The 23698-nt window shown below is 41.0% G+C and overlaps 1 protein-coding gene across 2 annotated transcripts in view; it reads left to right on the forward strand.

The window, feature by feature from the left end:
- lsamp (limbic system associated membrane protein) overlaps window positions 1-23698 on the forward strand; it is a 1012539-nt gene that overhangs the window by 503685 nt on the left and 485156 nt on the right. Inside the window, exon 1 of one of the 2 annotated variants that reach the window (XM_055896281.1) lies at window positions 6635-6909. The exons of the other annotated variant lie outside the window; for it this stretch is intronic. Coding sequence (XP_055752256.1) covers window positions 6846-6909 — 64 coding nt within the window. The 5' untranslated portion in view covers window positions 6635-6845. Of the gene's footprint in view, window positions 1-6634; window positions 6910-23698 lie in introns of those variants that run through there. 2 annotated transcript variants of the gene reach the window in all.

The following is a 23698-nucleotide window of genomic DNA, read 5'->3' on the forward strand; positions in this document are numbered from 1 at the left end:
TGACTGATCTGGAGACACAGCAGTTCAGAATGTGGGCTAGCATGCATCTCTCTCTCTCTCTCTATCCCTCTGACTGTTCTTTCTCTCTCCTCTCACTCCCTCTCGCTCTCTCTCTCACTCGCTCTCTCTCTGATGAGGGGCTGAGGCCCAATCTGGAGGAAACTAAAGTGTTCCAGTCCAGTGTCCAACCCCTAAGGACAGCGGTTGTCTCAATGCATCCTGGTCATGACGAATTACCTGTCCAAATGCATCCCACACTGTACAACCAACCCTGGGATTATGGTTTAACTGAAATACAAATGTTTTCTGTTACAAAAGCTTCGTCTAATGGCGGGTTTAAACATAAGTAGCTCAAAAGGGTTTCAATAGCAGGAGGATTAGGGTTTTGACAAACCTTGGCTATAGGCTACAGACACAATGTTAGCTAAATGAAAGAGAAGAATGCACATGGCATTGCTATGGTAAAATATATGACTGTCTGTTTGCTAGGAATTCAGACTCGAAGAACCTTGGCTAGAGAGAAATTACTGAAGAAAAGATGCTACACATTACTCAAAGTATTGCTATGGTAAAATGGATGGCTGCTAGAATGTAAGAATTCACACTCGAAGAACCTTGCACATCTTACATCTCATATGGTGCATCCATCAATGCTTTTATAGGGAGCAATGAGATGTTATGGAGGTCTAACAGCAGGTCTTATAATGTGATTAAAGGTAGTATTATTGGATTGTACACAGGTGGCTCAGAGAATGTGATACCGCTCCCATTCCACAGCCCTCTGTGGAGTATCTCGTCACTGTGTACGTCAAGATAACCTGGACATTGTCTTACACTGCATGCATATGCTCTCTCAATCAAATTCCAAGTCGACTCATGAATTGTTCATGAAAGCATATTTGCTAGGCCAGGCGTCATTTACATTGAATTCAGAAGAAGTGTTCTTTGAGTCTATATTCTGACTCAAGAGAAACGTGGCATTTCTTTGGTCATGTAAATCTTGCATCTTCTTCGCAATATACAAAATTCATAATACATGAGGTATTTTTAGATCCTTGTTTTGATGTGTTGTGTAAACTGTACTCTCTCATCACCTCGTCATGGTAAACTGGGATTCGTTTGAACCACAGAACGTTCCTATATGTTTGTACCAAATTTTCCTGTACATTTCAGCACTGACAAAGAGAGTTTTTCTATAAACATGTGGTTCCAACTCCCCGGTCCTCCTCCCCCTCTCCCACCGTAAGAAGTGAGTTTAGCAGTCATTCGGTTAAACTACTTTCTCTCTAATGACCAGCTTTCCATATCAACCCAGACTGCCACCATAGCTCAGTGGAAAAGAGCAGATGATTGATTTAGATGAGCTACATTGCTGTGCAAAGAAGGCAGTATGGAGAAGCACAATCTCCCTCTGTGTCTTGGAACCACAGCGAATTGGTTACATGTGTGTACGCTCAGAGTCACAACAGACTGACAAACACTTTATAGGCTTGAATAATTAAACTGTCACATTTACACGCAAACTGGAAATATTGTCTGTATTTACAGTGTACGTCCTTGAGAGTATATTTCTAAACTTTGAATTATAGTTTTTTTGACTTCGCTCTTCATCTCAAAGCCCAAAGCAATCCCTTGTTTTAGTAAAATCAGCCCATGAACATTCTCCCTAAAATAAAAATTGTATTAAATGTATTATTTTTGCTCACATACAAAGTCACGTTTTGTCATTGTGACAGATACGATCCTGGCTTGACACATCTGCTGTAATATTTACCGTTTTGAAGACAGTTTGATGGTTTTACAGATGGATTATTGATCAGATGTCAGAGAGAATTTAAAAGTGAGCTTTTGTGAAATGTGGAAATTGAAGCAGAGGTCTTCTAGGCCTACTGTTCCTCCCTAAGACCTCATGAGAGGAAAACATTTGAGCATTTGATCATTCCAATGTGGTGTGTATTTTTTTCAGTTGGTTAATTGGATTTGATTTCCTATGGGTACCGTATGCAAGGACACACTAATGTATCACACTACTATTGGGTATGAAGAACAATATGGATGCCCTGGCCCCTGGGTGCCATTAGCCTGGTCCCAGATCAGTTTGTGCTCCCGAGTGGCGCAGCGGTCTAAGGCACTGCATCTCTGTGCAAGAGGCGTCACTACAGTCCCTGGTTCAAATCCAGGCTGTATCACGTCTGGCTGTGATAGGGAGTCCCAAAGGGCGGTGCACAACTGACCCAGCGTCGTCCGGGTTTGGTCGGGGTAGGTCGTCATTGTAAATAAGAATTTGTTCTTAACTGACTTGCCTAGTTAAATAAAGGTTAATATATAATAAATATATATATATATTTCAGCAACATACCACTCTACATCACTCTGTTGGCTTGCCTCTAAAGCTAAGCAGGGTTGTTTGTCCTGGTTGGTCCCTGGTTGGGAAACCAGATGCTGCTGGAAGTGGTGTTGCAGGGCCAGTAGGAGGCACTATTTCCTCTGGTCTAAAAAGTATAATATCCCAATGCCCCATGGCAGAGATTAGGGACATTACCCTGTGTAGGGTGCCGTCTTTCGGATGGGACGTTAAACGGGTGTCCTGATTAACTGTGGTCACTAAAAGGTCCCAAGGCAGTTGTTGTAAGAGTAGGTGTGTTAACCCTGGTGTCCTGGCTAAATTTCCAATCTGTCCCTCATACCATCATGGCCACCTAATCATCCCCAGCTTCCAATTGGCTCATTCAACCCCCTGTAACTATTCCCCAGGCTGTTGCTATAAATTAGAATGTGTTCTCAGTCAACTTACCTGGTAAAATAATGGATAAATAAAATACTATGAAATGTCAACTCCTTGTCATGCCAAACATGGGTACCAGGCTGATAGCACAAACAGATATGGGACCTGGCTAATGAAACCCATGGAATCTTTATTGTTCAGTTGTACCCAACGTTAGTGTGACGCATGTGTTGTTGTGTACAGCACCTGAACTTGGTATGACAAGGAATGGCAAGTAGTGGCATGATGGCACAAACAGACAGTTACACAGGTTCGGGTGCCATTTCATGTCAAATCTAACCTAAATCGCTGTTTCCTGCAGTATAATTTGATAGCAAGCTGTGTAGTTTATGTCGTAATCATAGCACCCCAAATCATTATGAATATGACACAGGTCTCATACAGTAATGGCATGAATTATGATCCATCCTAAAGTTTTTTTTTTAATAAAACATACACATTAGAATTGGAAATACCATCAGATATTCACCAGACTGAATTGGGATTAGATGCTCCTGTGAGTCTGTCTCATTTATACTGCTTTCAATCAAAAGACTATCCGGAGTAAGTCCTGTATGTGTCATGGCTAGATGATGTGAATATTCTAATTGTGATCCATAATAACAATCCTTCTAATTATTTATTATTTGAATTGACATGTCCCTTTCCAAAGATGAATGATAGGAGGGTTACAGGCCTGTCAGAGACACTATCCCAGTCCTAGGAAGAACAAAGTGTCTTTGAAAGAGCCTCAGACGACTTACATGTGTCTCTTCCTCATTGCTCTCTGAAGGGGTGTCTGTGGGAAAGATTTAGCCTGATCACAGTAGCCTTTTATGTTTAGTGCCGCTAGTTCTGACAGAAGGAATGTGATTTCAATGTACAGAAATCCAGTGGCATGTTTTTCCAAATGTCTTTCAAAAAGCACTGAATAGTCAACTCAAACAGAGTTCATCAAGGCTATCGATCTACTCTGGACTAACATGTAGTGCTCGACTGACTCCACGTTAATTCGTTTTTCCTTAATGGCTAACTTGTTGGAATTGTCTGCATGCAGTTTCAGGCTATCCTTATTCCAATGATTGAAGTAGGCTATGAAGCAATTGCTGCTGAAGGCAATTATAATATGGAAAAACCTACTGTAATTACTCAAAGAGGAATATTTGGGGAAGCATAGTCAGTGAAAAAGTCTTAGGAGAAATGGTCTGAAAGAAAAAAGGCCTTAACCCTCTATTGAGTGTTCCTTTGAGTAGACTCACTATGGCCATCAAATTCTAATCTGTACCTTCGAAAGCCAGTTCCACTGCTTTTCAGATTCTTCACCTAACCAGGGACTGATTTAGACCTGGGACACCAGGTGTGTAGAATTAATTATCAGGTAGAACAGAAAACCAGCAATACTCTGGACCCCTGCACTATGGGCAGTCTCCCACAAGTCCAAGCATTTTGTTCACACCCCCTCAAAAAGTTGCCACTCAAATTGCCTTCAGGCGTTCGTCACACTTGGACTTGTGGGAGACCGCCCATAGTATTTATTGTTGTGAACGGAAGAAAAATAGTAGACACTGGGATTTTGTGTCCGCCATTTTCGGATAGAGCTAATGCCTTTCCAATGGGAGTCATCCACTGCCGGAGGAACGACAATGGAGATGATTGTCCCACAAAAACCACACAAACAGTCTGTCATTTGACGGATGCAGCTCATCTGAATGTGTCCATCTGTTTTCCTGCAGGTCCCCGGCCTTAGAGGGGTAATCGTGGGAGGGGCTAAAAAAAGATTGTCCCGCGTTTTGAGACTATCACTATCATGGCAGATTATTTGTAGATTCTTCGGTCCTATTTGCTTTCGAAGAAAAGGTTTGGGTATTTCGATGAGTTTTCAAAATCAGCTTTCTTCCAAACAACAGAGTACACAGATTATATAAAACAAATATTTAGCTTTTTAAGGCAGACACTATATTAGCCCAAGATATACTCTTAACGAGTATAACTACTTAATCCTTAAAAGTCTATTGACTCACCCGTATAACATAACAAAATCCGTCAGGTTAAACTAGAGATATCTGTTTCTTTGCATGGGCTGCGTCTCAATTCACTACATCCGCCTATGTCGGTCTTCCGCATCTGCAGTGGAAGGTGCCGAGCTATAGCGATGTTTGTCAGACCATGAGACATCTCGAAAATCGGTATTCTCACGAAAACGTCTGTACCGTCCGAACGGTTTGGCCTGAAGTCGGTAACGCAGATGTGCCAACTTCTGTCTGTGGTGTCAGAAACATTTGGGCTACAAACTAATACCCCACTTTGGAAAGGGGATGTGTCACATGTGTTTTCCCTTTTGCTCAACGACCCCAACATGTGTCACGGGACTCGTCTGAAGGTAACCTATACAAATGAATGGAAGTTTATACTTTTATCTGCACACAGATAACAGGCATTGCCATGAGAAACACACTATTTCACACGTTTCACATTGTGTCACGTGGCATGTTTGGGTTGAGTAAGCGAGCTGTGGTGGCCTCATGGTTATTCACTGTCGACCTGCACGTCTTCAATTAAATATCCAAATGAAATAACAAACCATGTGAGAGGTGTTGCTGAAAGAAATCATTTATACAGACAATTGAGAATTATGACAATTGACAGCCCGTTGCTCTTACATGCTGCTCTCAAATAAATTCTAATGGGATACCGTTTGGCTTCGCATGCTAGACTGCAGGGATCTCATTGATTACTATATCAGACAGGAACAGAAATACTATTCAGCCTTGAATGTGAATTGTGTACACAATGATTCTCTAGCAGAACATGCATAATCAAAAGCTTGTAGTTCACATGGTGGTGTATTACAGGTAGAGAACAATATTCAATAAGGTGTTACGCATCTCATCCAGACATCCTCCTGAGCCACTTTTGTTTTTCTTTTCAATTATTGAAGCTGTAATGTCTTTGGCATTCATACTTAACAAATGACTAGGATCTGAGCATAATTGAATTCAGCAGCACCAGTCATTCAGCTCACCAGGGTTTACAAGAGGAGACTGAGCTGTGGAAGCGGGAATACAACGACACGTTCAGGCAGCATCTGCTTTCATTGCCATCACAATAAAATCCAGTAAGATTCAGGAAGAAAAAACAATGCTTGATTACAAAAAAAGACAGGGTTGCCACGCTGAATGAATATGCAGGATTTGTCTGGATTAACCTTGCTGTCAGTCGTGGACATGTACAACGGTAGATGAGAGGGCTGTGTTGGGCTGGCAGTAGAGAGAGAGGAATAGAGCACATTAAAGAGGAAACACTTTCCCTCCCTCCCTGTCCCTTTCTCCCTCTCAGTCCTCTCTCTCACAGGCCATTTTCTAGTGAGTAGGGCCCCTGGACTTTGATTAGTCTTGTGTCTTCACAAACAGCCTGCCCTCACCTTGCCTGCAGGCTGAATGAAGACGTTTCTTACCAAATGTCACTATTAGTATTCCACAGACCTTTTTCATTGGTTTACAGAGGGTAGCTAAAGGTCATTCCTCTCTTGAGGACTGCTGTGTGGCTGGTGAGGTGTCGAAGGGTTATTTTGAAAATAATGGTATTGTTGTCACAGGTTGCATATCACATGGAATGAGAGAATCAATCTGGATTAAGTTGTTGAAATAACTGTAATTGTGTGCATTTGTCCTGATTTATTTTCTTGATTTTGTAGTAATTCAATTGAACAATAAACATAGATGGAACATAGGCTGACTGGTGACTCCCCCGTTCAGCATGAGTACGTATCAGAATATGATGTCCAATTTGTGTTTTTCAAAGTACTTGCTTAACCACTAGGTGACAGTGACGACCAGGAGAGGCAAGCGCTGAAGCGCACAACTATTCGTGATTTCAAAAAAGGCTGCGTTTAGCACACGAGCACTTGGGATGTATAGTATAGTAGTGCTCTGCAGCATTAGGACATAGCCTTCGAGCTATACGCCCTCTGAGCATCATTTCTACCAAAAAACGATACTGCCTGCTCACGAAATTATTGCAAGAGACCTGCACTTGAAATACGTTGACTATCAGGAGAGGTTTTGAAGCTGACGAGGACAACATGAATTCCTTCTGGATACACACAATTTGGATACCGGGGTTCTTTTTATTCTTTGGATTTCAAGGTACGGGTTGCATTCTAGTTATTTTTTTATATAATTATGTTGCTTTAGATTACCAGTCACATTACTCTTTTCAGTTTGGAGTTACAGAGGAATCCCTTTTGTGTTCTTACGCCTGCTGAGCTTCTGCTTTTGAAGCGTTGATCGGCTACATCTGGTGTCTTCTACTACTTATTATTTATCCCGCGTACTTATGACTTTCATCCTTGCTTATTTATTGCTAACTTGACACATAGTGTAGTTATGCACACATAGAGAACTAGGCTACACTTACACACACGCAGAGGGGGAGATATTCAAAAGTACTTGACAGCAATACGATTCAAAGTGAGTGAGGTGGCGGAGGACACATTCAGTGGCGAGAGTTCATGGGAAATTGCTCAAGCCACAAGTTATTAAATTATTTCTTAAGTGACATGTCTGCGATGTCCCAGCTGAGTTTGAATCTTGTTGCAATATTTTTCTGTGCACTGCTTTGTGGTTGTATAATTAATGACACTCATGTCTGTCGGATTTTACTAGCTTTCGAGGCTGATGGCTTCATCTGTCACTCAAGCCTACTGAAAATTCTACTTTGTGGGGAGATCTCATTGTAGCTCACGAATCAGACAGGTTGGTTGAAGTTGCAACGTGGTGCATTGTCAAGTGACTTAATTGATACAGTAACCTAAATGATACAGAAGTGTCTAATATTAATTTATTCAAGCTTTAGTTTACAAGGGGAGTTGCCTGAGAATACAATTAGGCTATAACGTCGTCAGGGTTTGGCCGGTGTCGGCCTTCAATGTAAAAAATTATGGGTTCTTAATAACTGACTTGCCTAGTTTTATAAAGGTAATTTTTAAAAAATCTGAAAACAATTTTAAATTAAATAACAACGACCCTGGGGAAGAGTTGCTGAGCGGAGGACAGTGGAGGGATTGAATGAACCAAGTGGGAGCTAGTTAATTCATCCCCAAATTGTATGATGGTATTGGGAATTAAGCCAGGACTCCCCTATTCTCACACAGTCAGATCTTGGGTGCTATGTCTCATTTGAGGGATGGAACCATTTGAAGGCAATGACCTCACCCCAATCACTGCCCTGGGGCATTTGGGTCTCCTTTAGACCAGAGGGAAGAGTTTCCCCTACTGGCCCTCCAACCCACTTTCAGTAGCTTTCCATCTCCCATACAGGGATCAACCAGGCCCATCCCTGCCTGGTTTTCAGACAGCTTCTTGTGTTGGTATGTGCCATACAGCATCTACACATAACACCAATAGGCCTCCATTTAACAGATTTCTGGGGTTGTACTAAGGTAATGTGACTCATGCCTGGGCACATCTCTGATGGCCTCATGGCAGCATCCCACTACTAACACTAATGTAGCAAATTCGATTGGTTGGCCTGCACAGGATTTGTACCTACTACCTTGTGGCTCTCAGTCCAACTCCTTTTTATGCTGTTGCTAAGAGGTTCCGTGTTCTTTTGGATGTTCCTGATGATGACCAATGACCCCTGTGTGCAGACTAATTCTAATTTGGTCAAATGTTGCCATTGTGACATGACTAGTGAAATAATTAGGTAAATTGGGTGATTCTAAAAGGAGTTGTGTGTGCAGTAATGGAGTGCTGTCAAACCCAGCGCAGTAGTCAATAAACAACTCAATGGGGCTTCATTCGAAAATGGCTTTGAATGAAACCACAACATTAGGGGCTTCCAGCACTAACTTATGAAATGTCTAATATATTATCTATGAAATGCAATGATTCAGCCTCATCATGACAGCAGAATGTTATAAGCAACTGCCAGGGGCTGTGATGTGAGGTCTTCCTAACTCTAGCAGGACTCTACAGTGCAACCCTTTTACTCGCATATCTGCCTAAATATTTAGCTGTGCGACGTGTCATTTTATTTAGAAGCAACAGTGCGCCTTTTCTTTGTGTGCGGCCCCGCTTTTCAACTTAGGCGTACATGTGCTCCTTGTAATAAAGGTCAGCGTAGAGCCCTCAGTAGGTCTGTCTACATTCAACCACAGCAGGAGAGACACAGCAGCATTTTGACATTGATCTTCAACAGAACCCTGTATGCTTAACCAGTCTGGCCATGTCTCACGCCTCGGGGGCGGTGTCACAGGTCGGTGGAGTCGACCACATAGGGCCCACCTCGCTGACCCACTTTTCCTCTTCGTCTAACTTTAAATTACCCTTATTAGTGTATTAACATAATGCTCATTTGTTTAATGAATTGGGGTAGGCAGGGCAACATGCTGCTCTAAATGCCAACTGTTCATTTCTCTGTGGAGATGGAGCCCCTTCTGAGTGCAGTGCAGCCAACACGGTTAATAACTAGTAATGAAACTGCACCGTAGATTACTATCGTAGTCAGGAGAAAGTCACGTTTTTAGTATGGCTGCTTCATATAGCGCGTGTACTATGTTTGCTCTTCATAGAGCACACATACTGTTTGGGGCTGCCATAGCACGTACTATACTAAAGTAGATTGTCCCCTTAAATACTATACATTGAAAAAGAAACATGACTTTACAGTTGAAAAAATAGGAAGAAAATAACAGTTTGGCCTTTTTCCATGCGTTGTCTGTCTTTCTTTCTTGTTCATCTTTTTCTGATGGAAAGTATTAGGAACCTTGAGGTACAGAGTTGTTTAATGGTGTAGATGCTGTTAATCTTTTCTGAGGAGAAGAGATGGCACAGCAGAAATGGAGTAGGATAGCTGTGGATAGAATTGATTTCTTCATCTTTTTCCAGTAATACAAATAATTGCCTTTCATGTGGTGATCAATGCACACTAGGCCCCTGGGAGGAACACGATTTTGAAATATGCTTATTTAAAGGAAAATAGTGCCATCAGAAACAAGAGAATGAGCCTTAAATAAAATCTGTTTGGATTGGCCTCTAGGGCTGTCCCCAAAACAGCCTTGGACGGAGAACTAAGTACCCAATACCCATAAAATAAACCTCCTTCAGAATGTCAGGCGCATAGGGAATACACCCTCATTCAGAAATGAATTGGAAAGACTGATCTGAACAGTCCGATTAATTAATTAAATTGGAGGATTTGTATTGATGCTCTCTCTCGCCGGGCTTTTCACTGGAGTCCACGATGATCTCTCTTTGGGGACTAGTGATTTTCCTCCTCACTGTGGAGTCCACAGACTCCCTCTATTTAAACTGATCCAACTGAATTGACTCCAGTGTGTTTTGTTGGGTCTTCCTGTATTCCATCCATGTCTCTGTGGTTGGTGGTAGGCAGGATGTGCTGGGCTTGTGAATTATGTAAATACTGTGCTGTGGCCACAGGAAGGGAGAGAGGGAGGCAGAGACAGGTTCTGAGTTGGGTCTGGAATAAAACCCAATAGAGCGGAACCACCGCAATACACCTTTATACTCCCTCCGTGCCACCTCGCTTTCGTCCTCTTTTTAATGTCTGCAAAGCTCCACTACTCAGAGCCTCGTACCAGGAAAATTGCAATTAGCTCTGTGTTCCCTGTACAAGGCTTCTGGTGCCTGTGATCCTCCGGTACTTTAGTGTGAAACATGGATCGCTAACCGTAAGCACGGTGTGTGTTGGAGGGGCTTCTCTCCTCATCCCTCCAGGTTAGCACTACAGGACCTTGATGTGCTCAGTGGGGTTGTTGGTTTTCCAGAGTGCAGGCTAGGTGGGCACAGGAGAAGAATCTGTGCACTTTGAAGAGGTTTGGAAATGAAAACCACTTTATACTGGGGCTACATACCCCCTGACCTTTGGCATATAGGGCAGTGTTGTTGACTGTATTTAGGTCTATTACTATCACATTTTATTGTTAGTACACTGAATTTAGCTGACATTTCCTTCACAAAATGAAAGCATATAACACGTAAGACTCACCGTGAATTCCCAAGGGCCGTAGCCAGGATCTGAGTTTTAGTGAGTTCCGGTGGGGGTGATATTTTAGCAGTTTTAATAGCTCATTTCCAACAATTCTACACATTTTGCCATGAGTTATGCCACTTTAATTTGATATCTGAGTGAGGGGGACTAACAAAATCAATGGAGGCCCCCTGGAGGTCAGGGCCCCTGGGCACGTGCCCAGCGTTTCCGGTCAGTAAATCGGCCATGATTACTACAAGTTTAAATAGCTGGCTAGACAATTTATTTTAGATTGGTAAATTACACTGACATGGACTTACAGTATTGGGTAAATGTCAGTAAGTGACATAACAAGAAGAAAACTGCTTATGCACAGCCAAGTTTACAAATTGCGTGTTGTGCATTCTACTATTCAACAGTAAGTTGAGATCCTGACTATTTATTAATAATATTTTTATTACAGAGGTCTGTACTTCGTTGTCCTCCATATGTAGCTACGGCCCTGCTCACAAGCTACAAAGATCAATGGCAAACAAACTGCCTATTCATGTAGACAATATAATACAATGCTGTTGAGCAGCACACCAAAGCATGTAGCCGTTTCATCAGAAGGTTGAAACACATGAAAGCAACTGAAATGTCGAACTCCTAGACAAATAATTCCAAGAGGTTACATCAATTTCAAGCTCTTGCAAATATTCTTTTTTATATACTCCACCGAGGCCATCTTTGGTCTTTTTGTAGTTGATAAAAAAATATTTAAAAATCCTGTTTTTTTTATTTGCCATTTTTGTATGATTATACAGGTAGAACAGAACAGATTAAAAGGTACAACACACACAGATCCCCTACCAAATCAACCCCCCTACCCCCCCATGCTCTAACAGAGCCCCACCCCAAAACCAGAATTAAAGCAGGCATGATATGCAATGAGTAATATAATCAAATAGTAAAAACAAAAATAAAGTTTAAAAAAAATAAAACATTATGATACAAATTCTTATTTGGGTTGGTTTATGAAGTTGTGAAATTAGCTGGGTCCATGTCTTCTAGAAAGAATAGGTGTCACGAGAGTGAGGACCAACATGCAGCGCGTGGAAAGTACATCCTCTTTATTTGAGAAAGAAGACGAAAACGAAACGAACACTATACAAACTACAAAAACAACAAAACAGACGACCGTGAAGCTATACAAACAGAAGTGCTGACACTAAACACTCTGACATAGACAATTCCCCACAAACAGCTAAAGCCTATGGTTGCCTTAAATATGGCTCCCAATCAGACAACAATAACCAGCTGTCTCTAATTGAGACCCAATTCAGGCAACCATAGACTTTCCTAGATACCTACTCTCAACCATAGACACAGCTAGACTTCTATACTAAACATAAACCCAACTACTCTAATAAACCCCCTAAACCTTACAACCACCCTAGACACTACAAAAAACACATACATTCCCCATGTCACACCCTGACCTAACTAAAATAATTAAGAAAACAAAGAATACTAAGGCCAGGGCGTGACAATAGGAAAGGTTGCCAGATATTATAAAATGTAATTGCGGATCCCCTATCAGAGTAGCTTGAGATGTTGCACTGGTTAAAAGTAGTAGGAAACTGATCCTTCCACTTAAATGTTATAAGATGTCTAGCTAGAACATGCCAGCATTTTGCTCATATAACTGTTTAGAGGGGCCTCCTGTGGTGCCACTCCAAATAATGCAGTAAAGGTCTCTCCAGTATCTTAGAAAACGTCTCAAAAATTGATATCCAGAATTGTCAATTTCGGGCATTTCCAAAACGTGTAATAAAGTAGTATGAGCCTGCTTATATCAGTCACAAGTGGCATCTATTTCTCGTCTAATCTTGGATAATTCTGCTTTTGACTAATGCAGCTGATTAACTATTTTAAATGTAATTACAGCATGTCTTGGACATATAGATGAAGAATATATTCTCTGAAGCATACTCTGCCAAGTTACGTCTGAAAGTTGTTCACCTAAATCTTCTTCCCATTGGTTCTTAAGAGGTCAGGGATTCCAGATCTGTGCGAGTTTAATACCGTATAGATCATGCTTATGCCCCCTTCTGATATAAGGGTTCACTTTAAAAAATATAGTCTAGATGGGAGGTAGGTGGGCATGATGGGAAGTGGCTAAAGTATGAAGTAAGTATGAAGATAATACAAAACTACGCAATTGCAGGTATCTAAAGAAATAGGATCTATGAATATAGACTTTTGTTCGGCCTGCTGAGTCTGCCTCTTCACTCGACATTGCGAAAGGTATGTTTTTACTAATTAAAATGGATGCTACTATAGTTTTACAATGAAAATTGGAATGATATGATTGACCGATCCACACTCCTTTTAAACGAGAGGGGTCAAAAGTGCGGAGATGTGTCTACTGAAGAAAGGCGATATCTACTTTAAGTTGATTTAAATGAGAAAGAACACTTTTACGTTTCACTGGGTGATTTAAAGATTTAACATTCCAACATTTCAAAAAATAGCAAATCCCCCCCCGGTCACCTAATAGAACAAGGTAACCACTAATCCCCATGCAAAGCTATCCACACCTAATGTGTTTGTGGTGGGGAACACTAAACCTATCAAGTGGAAAGCCCTGCTGAAGTAGTGAAGGATTTTAAAGAAGTTGCGCATAATAAATGAATGAGAAATACTTATTTACATCCCGAAACTAGGCTGTTTTTAAAAGAAAGTATAAAACATTTTATAAATCACAACTTACAGCAATACCACTAAGTAGCAACTTCTTTTAAAGAAATTACATTTACATTTAAAGGCATCTAGCTTAGATTGTTGGACGGACGGGGGGTTAAGCATATCCCAGTTTAGGTCACCAAACAGTACGAGCTCTGAAGATAGATGGGGGGAAATCAATTCACATATGGTGTCCAGGGCACAGCTGGGGGCTGAGGGGGGTCTATAACAAGCGGCAACGGTGAGAGACTTATTTCTTGAAAAGTGGATTTTAAAAGTAGAAGCTCGAATTGTTTGGGCACAGACCTGGGTAGTATGATGGAACTCTGCAGGCTATCTCTGCAGTAGATTGCAACTCCTCCCCCTTTGGCAGTTCTATCTTGTCGGAAAATTTTATAGTTAGGGATGGAAATTTCAGGATTTTTGGTGCACTTCCTAAGCCAGGATTCAGACACGGCTAGGACATCAGGGTTGGCGGAGTGTGTTAAAGCAATGAATAAAACAAACTTAGAGGAGGCTTCTGATGATAACATGCATGAAACCAAGGCTTTTACGGTTACAGAAGTCAACAAATGAGAGCGTTTTGGGAATAGGTGTGGTGCTGGGGGCTACAAGTTCTGGGTTAACCTCTACATCACCAGAGGAGCAGAGGAGGAGTAGAATAAGGCTACAGCTAAAGGCTATAACAACTGGTCGTCTAGTGCGTTGGGGACAGAGAATAAAAGGAGTAGATTTTTTGGTGTGGTAGAGTAGATTCCGGGCATAATGTACAAACAAGGGTATGGTAGGATGTGAGTACAGTGGAGGTAAACCTAGACATTGAGTGACGATGAGAGCGGTTGCGTCTATGGAGGCACCATTTAAGCCAGGTGAGTTCTCCGCATGTGTGGAGGGTGTGACAAAATAGCTATCTAAGGCATTTAGGGTGGGGCTGGAGGCTCTACAACCTCAGTAGAATATTCACCTTTACAAAGGTCATCGCCTTATGGGTGTCTTTCTCCTGCCGTTGTGTGTTATACGAAGCCGTGCAGGAAAAGCCACACCATACCTAACGTCAGTCCGTCCATGGAGCAGACTCTTGACAAAGTTGAAAGTGGCACGGTTACGACCAATGCTGGGGGCATAGTCTGGGACAATAGAGATGGGTTCACCCTTGCGTCGAAGTGGGATAAAATCTCTGGCACGACGAAGAACATCAATACAATCCTGATAGTAGTGTAGTTTAGCCACAAGGACGCATGGTTTTCCGCCATGCTGTGAGCGGTCTACAAGGACGTTTATTCAATTTGAGGGCTTCCTTCAATAACTTTAAGACCGATGAAGTAGGGAAGTTTGGTCGGCCGGGATGTCATTGTCCCATTGCACTCTAGTGCCTCCTTGTGGCGGGCCAGGGGCATGCACACTGACTTTGGTCGCCAGTTGTACGGTGTTTCCTCTCGACATATTGGTACGGCTAGCTTCCTGGTTTAGCGAGCAGTGTGTTAAGAAGCAGTGCGCCTTGGCAGGGTCATGTTTCGGAGGCTCTCGACCTTTGCCTCTCCCGAGTCCGTACAGGAGTTGCAGCGATGGAACAAGACTGTAACTAACAATTGGAAATAACGAAATTGGGGAGAAAAAGGTGTAAAAAGTACAAAAATATAACAAACCGAGACTAAACCCCAAAGAGCAAGCAATGCAGGTGTAGAACACTCCTCTTCCAGTGAGAATCTTCTTCCATAATCACTATAACTATCATGCAGTTGAATTCCACATATTTCGTTTTTATCTGGTCTATCATGGAGAAGCTATATGATTGCGTAGAGGGAAGGCAAAATATACCCCATGCAAAAATCTAATACATTTATCTTCATACACAATGTTGGATTTCGGCAGATAGATACTGTACTACTTATGTTTATATTGAAGTCCAACTAAAAAGGTTTTTCTCCCTTTCATCTTTCACTTGCTTGTATAGAAGTAGTGTACCACGGTTGTAATTAAGACAGCAATACTCCTTCTGTGTGTGTCTTATTCAAGCCCGTCTGTTCCTGATTCCTGACCACTATAACTGGCCTACTCAGCCACTCCGCTGCATTTTTCATCAACCCAATGCTAAGTACATTTTTGCCCAGCTGTTTGCTGTCTGGCTGGGTGAGGATGTTGTTGGTGTGTCTTACTGGCACTTAGGTTTCATCAGGAGAAAGGACATATTAACCTGTCTAGGATGAGGGTGCCGCTAGCGGCACTCCCCCCCCCCCCACCCCCACTGAAAAACCAGTGCCGCGAAATTCAAATTTTTTTTTTTTTTTAAATATTTAACTTTCACACATTAAAGTCCAATACAGCTAATGAAAGACACAGATCTTGTGAATCCAGCCAACATGTCCGATTTTTAAAATGTTTTACAGGGAAGACACAATATGTAAAGATGTACATCTATTACCTAAAAACACATTAGCATAATCCACCATCTTTTATTTGTCCACCAACACCAGTAGCTATCACCAATTCGGCTAAACTAAGATATTTATAGCCCCTAACCAAGAAAAAAACTCATCAGATGACAGTCTGATAACATATTTATGGTATGGGATAGGTTTTGTTAGAAAAATGTGCATATTTCAGGTAGATGGCATAGGTTACAATTGCACCCACCGTCACAAATGGACTAGAATAACTACATAGAGCAACGTGTTTACCTACTTACTAATCATCAAACATTTCGTAAAAATACACAGCATACACTAATCGAAAGACACAGATCCTGTGAATACAGACAATATTTCAGATTTTCTAAGTGTCTTACAGCGAAAACACAATAAATCGTTATATTAGCATAGCACATAGCACATAGCAGCCCAGCATTGATTCTAGCCAAAGTGAGCGATAACGTCAACATCGCCAAAATATATTAATTTTTTCACTAACCTTCTCAGAATTCTTCAGATGACACTCCTGTAACATCATATTACACAATCCATATAGAGTTTGATCGAAAATGTGCATATTTAGCCACCAAAATCATGGTTAGACAATGTGAAATGTAGCCCAGCTGGTGAGAAAATGTCCGTGCGCCATATTAGACAGTGATCTACTCTTATACATAAATACTCATAAACGTGACAAAAAAAATATAGGGTGGACAGGGATTGATAGACAATTTAATTCTTAATACAATCGCGGAATTACATTTTTTAAATTATCCTTACTTTTCAATACAGTTTGCGCCAAGCGAAGCTACGTCAAAAAACATGGCGTCCTAAGCCACTAACATTTTTCGACAGAAACACGATTTATCATAATAAAAATGTCCTACTTTGAGCTGTTCTTCCATCAGTATCTTGGGCAAAGGATCCTTTCTTGGGTCTAATCGTCTTTTGGTGGAAAGCTGTCCTCTTGCCATGTGGAAATGCCAACTGCGTTCGGGATGAACTGGAAGTTTGCCCAGCAATTCACAGCGTTTCAGAAATAAATGTCCCAAAAATCGCACTAAACGGATATAAATTGCTATAAAACGCTTTAAATTAACTACCTTATGATGTTTTTAACTCCCATAACGAGTAGAAACATGACCAGAGTAATATTACTCCCTCCACTAATGCTTGGAACAAGTGCGGGTCGATGTCCTCCAGGCGCATTACGCAGCAAGAAAAGAGTTCCTAGCTACAGGGTTTTTTAATTTGTAGTGCCTGTGAACGCGCAATCGACCCCATTCAAATCGTCATCACGTAAAGGCATCCAGGGGAAGACGTAAGCAGTGTCCGTATACTCATAGCAATAACTGTGACCTTTTAACTGACTCCAGATCAGGGGCCAACATTTCTGAAATCTGACTCCATGTCAGGGAAATTGCTGTAGAATGGGTTCTGTTCCACTTAGAGACAATTTCAACTCCTATAGAAACTATAGACTGTTTTCTATCCAATAATAATAATAATATGCATATTGTACGATCAAGAATTTTGTGGGAAGCCGTTTCAAAAATTACACGATTAGCATAAATAGTGACAACAGCGCCCCCATCCTCAACAGGTTAAGGGACATATGTTTCTGTTTGGTACCTGTGCTAATACGAATCTTTCTCTCAGCCTTTGTTTTACCAGTCCTCTCTACAACACATGCATATTTAATAGTGTGCTTCAGTGACTCCAGAATAGGGTGGGAAACATGTTTCATCTGTCAGGTTCCAGCTCACTACCAGAGTGTAGTTTTTACAACGTTAAGATATGACAGTCTTTCAATGGAGGACTTAAAACACTGCTTGTTTCCCGGACCACATACTCCATTTTGTCTCTTTATAATGTTTGACAAACACTTCCTTGGCTCCATTTCGTGTGTTTCAAGTCTTCTGGTTTCATCTTGGCTTTACTGGCAGATGCACATCTCCAACATTCCCGGAAGACAGTGATCAATTTTTTCCAGCAATGGGTGATCATTCAAACTGGAATTGATTCTTGCACACTAAAGCTATTTTTATCCATGTTTAGCTAGTAAATGTCAGTGACCCGATTCAGGAAACTAGGCGTATGTCGCAAGTCATGACTTCACAGGAGAGCCGTTTCAACATTAAACATTTTTTTTTAATCAAAATGCGTTTTCTGGCAGAAATGCCTTCTTGAACATGTGAACTTTCATGTGCCTTAATAACAAACCTTTATGCCATTTGTAAATACAAATAAAGTTGTTAAATTACGAGCCTAGTTGATTTAGCCAAAGAAAAAGTCAGGAACCTTCCCGCTAGCCTTGATTGGCTGAGATAGTGGGCGGGCTGGACATGCCGAGAGATGAGATTCAGATTGGTCTGCGGTGTAGCATCTTGTGTCTATAAAATCAGCTGCTCGTTATGCTCCACATTAGCCATGGATAACTGCAAATATGTTGCTACTGCTCTCAATAATATTGCTGCCCTGAATTTATCAGTGGGAAAAAGTTGTGATGGAGTACGTTCTGGAGGACGATTGTGCCATGCTGACTCTCTCTGATACTGAAAAAGGAATCAGACGATGAGGAAATCCCTTATTTTAGGTAAAACATTTTAATTGAAGAAGACATTGTAGAGTCTTCTGATAACAGTGATGGGGAAGAAACGGCAATCAACAGTGTTGTCACCGAAGAACTTGACTGAGTTTTGAAATCAGTGGAACACAACGGGCCAAACAAGCTGTGCAAACTAAATGGAAACGACACAGGACGTCTTATTTAATGAAAGGGGTTACAGTCTGCCGTGAAGCTTTCATCCATGTATACGGGTAAGAATCTAGCTACAGTTTCAAATATTATACGTTTCTAATTTTGTCAAAGTTGTTTTCATTGCAAGTTAAAGCTTGCTGTTAGCTAGCCAGCTGGAGTTCGGTGGCTGGCTTGCTAGCTGACATTGAACCTATTTGGTTAATGTTAGCTAGTTATGACAATCAGTTTGTATCGATAGTAACATTACTCTATGGATTGGGATTATAGTTCAGTTTTTAGCTAGCTAGTTAATGTGACATGTCTAAACAAAAGACCCAAAGTTAAAGCTTGCTGTTAGCTAGCTAACGTTAGCTGAGGTTAGATGGCTGGCTTGCTAGCTAACATTGAACCTATTTGAACTTTAGCTAGTTAGCTATGACAATCGGTTTGTATTGCTAGTTACAGCTTGCTGTTAGATGGCTGGCTAGCTAGCTAACATTACGTGTATGAACTGTGTGTAGTGATATCTCTGAATGCCATTTCGCATTTATTGTATAATTCTAAAATATTTTTATCTGTAATTTGTCTTTCAGCATCAGTAGAACACGACTGACTCTCCTCCACCAGTCATACAAGGACAATGGTCTCATGCATCCCATCAGAAAGAGAGCTGGCCCAAGCATGCAAATGCAGCAGCGCAGTCAACAACTTCATGCACCATTTCTTCATCAACTACGGAGTTGGGGAAACAAGTGTGGACCTGAATTGTGATAACTGCAGTGGCCAAAACAAGAACAAATGTGTGCTCTGGTATTGTGCCTGGTGGACCATGCACAAGCTCCACCACAGTCTGGGCCTTCACTTCCTGATCACAGGCCACACCATGTTTGCCCCCGACTGGTGCTTCGGCCTCATCAAGCAGCGTTCCAGAAAGACCAGAGTGAACACTTTGTCTGAGATGGTTGGTGTTGTGAAGGACAGCACAGTGACAGGGGTCAACATCCCACAGCTGTTTGGACTGGAGGATGGTACGGTGCTGGTGGAAAGCTATGTCTGGCAACAACACCTGACTCCGTACTCCGTACAGATCAAGCAGTACCAGCACTTCAGGTAAAAATACTTTTCATTGCACTGTACGAGGTTATTCTTCTTATCTAAACTTGGGAGGTGAATTGATGTTGTGCAAGGTTGTAATGTCTTCAGGTTGTTGTTGTTATTCCCTGTTTTACAGCTTCGATGCTCTGGAGCCTGGTGTTGTCACCAAGGAGCGTTTGGACTGTCGGGACCAGGTTTCAGCTGCTCCGCATCGCTGACACCCTTCCTCCCATAGATGGTCTGCCTGTACAAGCACCACCTGGACTGGACACAGATAGACAAACTTAACTTTTTGAGAAGATCAGGGAGTTTTGCAATGAAGAGGCTATGGACATAACATGCCCTGCACCAAAGTCAACAGCAGGACAGAAACAGGCTCTCTCCTAATACACATGGCATACGTTGCTGCTACTATTAATTATTTTAATTATCCTGCTGCTCAACCACTTTACACTGATTGTATGCATGTAACTACCTTGTCTATCACTGATATCGTTATTGATATTCTTCTTGTACATACTGTATATGATTTTATTTATATTGACTAAAAAAGTACAAAACAAAATTGTGCCGTCTGGTTTAATATAAGGAATTTGAAATGATTTGTACTTAAATTCAAGTATAACAATTTAGTACTTTTTCCACCACTGGATGTGGCTGGGGTTATAGCAGGACCCATCAATTTAGTGTTTCTGGATAAGTGTCATCTAATATTTATAAAATATTTTTATCTGGACACTGTTTACCTGGAATTCTTCTTTATTGTAGGTTACTATCATTTTTAGTCTTAATCTTTACTAAACTACTCACTGTTTAGCACATGACCTAACATGTGAATCGTTAAAGAGATGGGTGGGGCTGGTTTAAGAGGGTGTGAACAATGCTGAATGGGTGTAGACAAAGGGGAGCTCTCCAGTAGGTACCAAAACACTCAAAGGTCCTTTTCTGAAAAGTGAGTTTACAAGTTTATCAACATTCAAAGCAGAATTACTTTCCCATTGTTCCTCAAAAATGCAATATATGATAATCCATTTTGTAGCTCTGAGTCTCTACTTTTATCCAATGTAAAAAATAAAAAATAAACGATTTCAAATGTTGCCACATAAAACCGATTTGAGCCGGTCAGTCACAATTGTTATTAATCTCTAGATTATTAACCATACAAAATGTCTCAAGACATTTTAGGGTGTGGCGAACCTTGCAGGGAAGCAATTTGTCATGTTCTCTTTTAATATCCACTGCCATCCTTCTCCTCTGGAATCCAGACCCTTAACTGTTTTCCCAAAGCCCCGTAATTAAGATTGGCTTCATAAATGTAACAATTGAACCATTTCAGACCACGGTTTCCCTCGTTATAGACTATAAGAAACAACCACTGACAGACAGACAGTGCTGTCTTCGTGAGTGTTCTGTTTGCAATATTTAGCCTCTGAGCTTTAGAGAGTTCTAATGAACCTGAGGCTTTTAGTTTTAGTTCTGTATCCAGTCTTTCCACCAGCCAGACAGCATGTTAGTTTGACATGAGTTCAGCAGGGAGTGTTTTCTATTTTCTTGTTTATCAAGGTGCCTAACGTATTCTCTGGAGATTTCAGATTTAATTAGAGGAAATTAAACTTCGTAATTTTCATTAGTAGCTTTTCCGCTTTGAGTTCAGTTGTAGAAAAAACGGTGGTTAGCTCTGTTTTCCTCAAACTTGATCTTGTTACCAGACCGATAATGAATCACCAAATCCCAATGCACTAATGGAATTACATGACTATTGCGTAAAGAACAGTGAGACACACACTGCCTGCCATTGTAAAGGGACCTGAGCTGTGGTAATCTGGTCCCCACATTGGAATGCTAGTGAGACATTAAAAATGGATCTCTCAGAAAGAAGTCATGTGACGTCTAAACATCAGTACCTGTACACGTCTGATCATAGAATAACGTCTGAGTTAAGATCTCTGCCTGTTTACTGAGTGCTCTAACTTGTTTACCAGGAATGAGTCATTATGGGATGTTTCCCTTGGGTAAGCTCTATCACTGGATTATTGTCATTGTTGAGCACCCCTCCTATGTCCCTTGTTTGTTGAAGCACAGAGGCCTACCTGGACTATTAACAATATAGAGTTGCACACAGGGGAACATAATTATGATTGCCCAGATATCTCTAGGTACTACACAGCACCTGTAATGGCATTTAATTCTGATCAGAACCCTTTCTGGCTCAGGTGATGATTGATACGGTGTCAATTAGAGGTCGACCGATTATGATTTTTCAATACCGATACTGATTATTGGAGGACAAAAAAAGCCAATACCGATTAATCGGACGTTTTTTTAAATTTTTATTTGTAATAATGACAATTACAACAATACTAAATGAACACTTATTTTAACTTAATCAAATCAATTTAGCCTCAAATAAATAATGAAACATGTTCAATTTGGTTTAAATAATGCAAAAACAAAGTGTTGGAGAAGTGCAATATGTGCCATGTAAGAAAGCTAACGTTTAAGTTCCTTGCTCAGAACATGAGAACATATGAAAGCTGGTGGTTCCTTTTAACATGAGTCTTCAATATTCCCAGGTAAGAAGTTTTAGGTTAAGGTTATTAAAGGAATTATAGGACTATTTCTCTCTATACCATTTTGTATTTCATATACCTTTGACTATTGGATGTTCTTATAGGCACTTTAGTATTGCCAGTGTAACAGTATAGCTTCCGTCCCTCTCCTCGCCCCTACCTGGGCTCGAACCAGGAACACATTGACAACAGCCACCCTCGAAGCATCGTTACCCATCGCTCCACAAAAGCCGCTGCCCTTGCAGAGCAAGGGGAACAACTACTCCCAAGTCTCAGAGCGAGTGACGTTTGAAACGCTATTAGAGCGCACCCCGCTAACTAGCTAGCCATTTCACATCGGTTACACGAGCCTAATCTCGGGAGTTGATAGGCATAAACAGCGCAATGCTTTAAGCATTGCGAAGAGCTGCTGGCAAACGCACGAAAGTGCTGTTTGAATGATTGCTTATGAGCCTGCTGCTGCCTACCACCGCTCAGTCAGACTGCTCTATCAAATCATAGACTTAATCATACGAAATACGAGCCTTAGGTCATTAATATGGTCAAATCCAGAAACTATAATTCCGAAAATAAAACGTTTTTTCTTTCAGTGAAATACCGAATCTAAATATTCCTGTTATGTCATAATTAAGTAAAATTCTGGCAAATTAGTTCGCAACGAGCCAGGAGGCCCAAACTGTTGCATATACCCTGACTCTGCGTGCAATGAACGCAAGAGAAGTGATAAAATTTTCCGTGTTTAATATTGCCTGCTAACATTAATGTATTTTAACTAAATATGCAGGTTTAAAAATATATACTTCTGTGTATTGATTTTAAGAAAGGTATTGATGTTTATGGTTAGGTACATTCGTGCAACGATTATGCTTTTTTCGCAAATGCGCTTTTGTTAAATCATCCCCCGTTAGTCTTCACAGTTTGCATCGAGCCAGGCGGCCCAAACTGCTGCATATACCCTGACTCTGTTGCACAGAACGCAAGAGAAGTGACCCAATTTCCCTAGTTAAAAGAAATTCAAGTTAGCAGGCAATATTAACTAAATATGCAGGTTTAAAAATATATACTTGTGTATTGATTTTAAGAAAGGCATTGATGTTTATGGTTAGGTACACATTGGTGCAACGACAGTGCTTTTTACGCGAATGCGCTTGTTAAATCACCCGTTTGGCGAAGTAGGCTATGATTCAATGATAAATTAACAGGCACCGCATCGATTATATGCAACGCAGGACAAGCTAGATAAAATCGTAATATCATCAACCATGTGTAGTTAACTAGTGATTATGTTAAGATTGTTTTTTATAAGATACGTTTAATGCTAGCCTGCACCTTACCTTGGCTCCTTGCTGCACTCGCATAACAGGTAGTCAGCCTGCCACGCAGTCTCTGTGAAGTGCAATGT

The sequence above is a fragment of the Salvelinus fontinalis genome, chromosome 33 (genome assembly GCF_029448725.1).
Source record: "Salvelinus fontinalis isolate EN_2023a chromosome 33, ASM2944872v1, whole genome shotgun sequence".
In the NCBI taxonomy this organism is placed as follows: Eukaryota; Metazoa; Chordata; class Actinopteri; order Salmoniformes; family Salmonidae; genus Salvelinus; species Salvelinus fontinalis.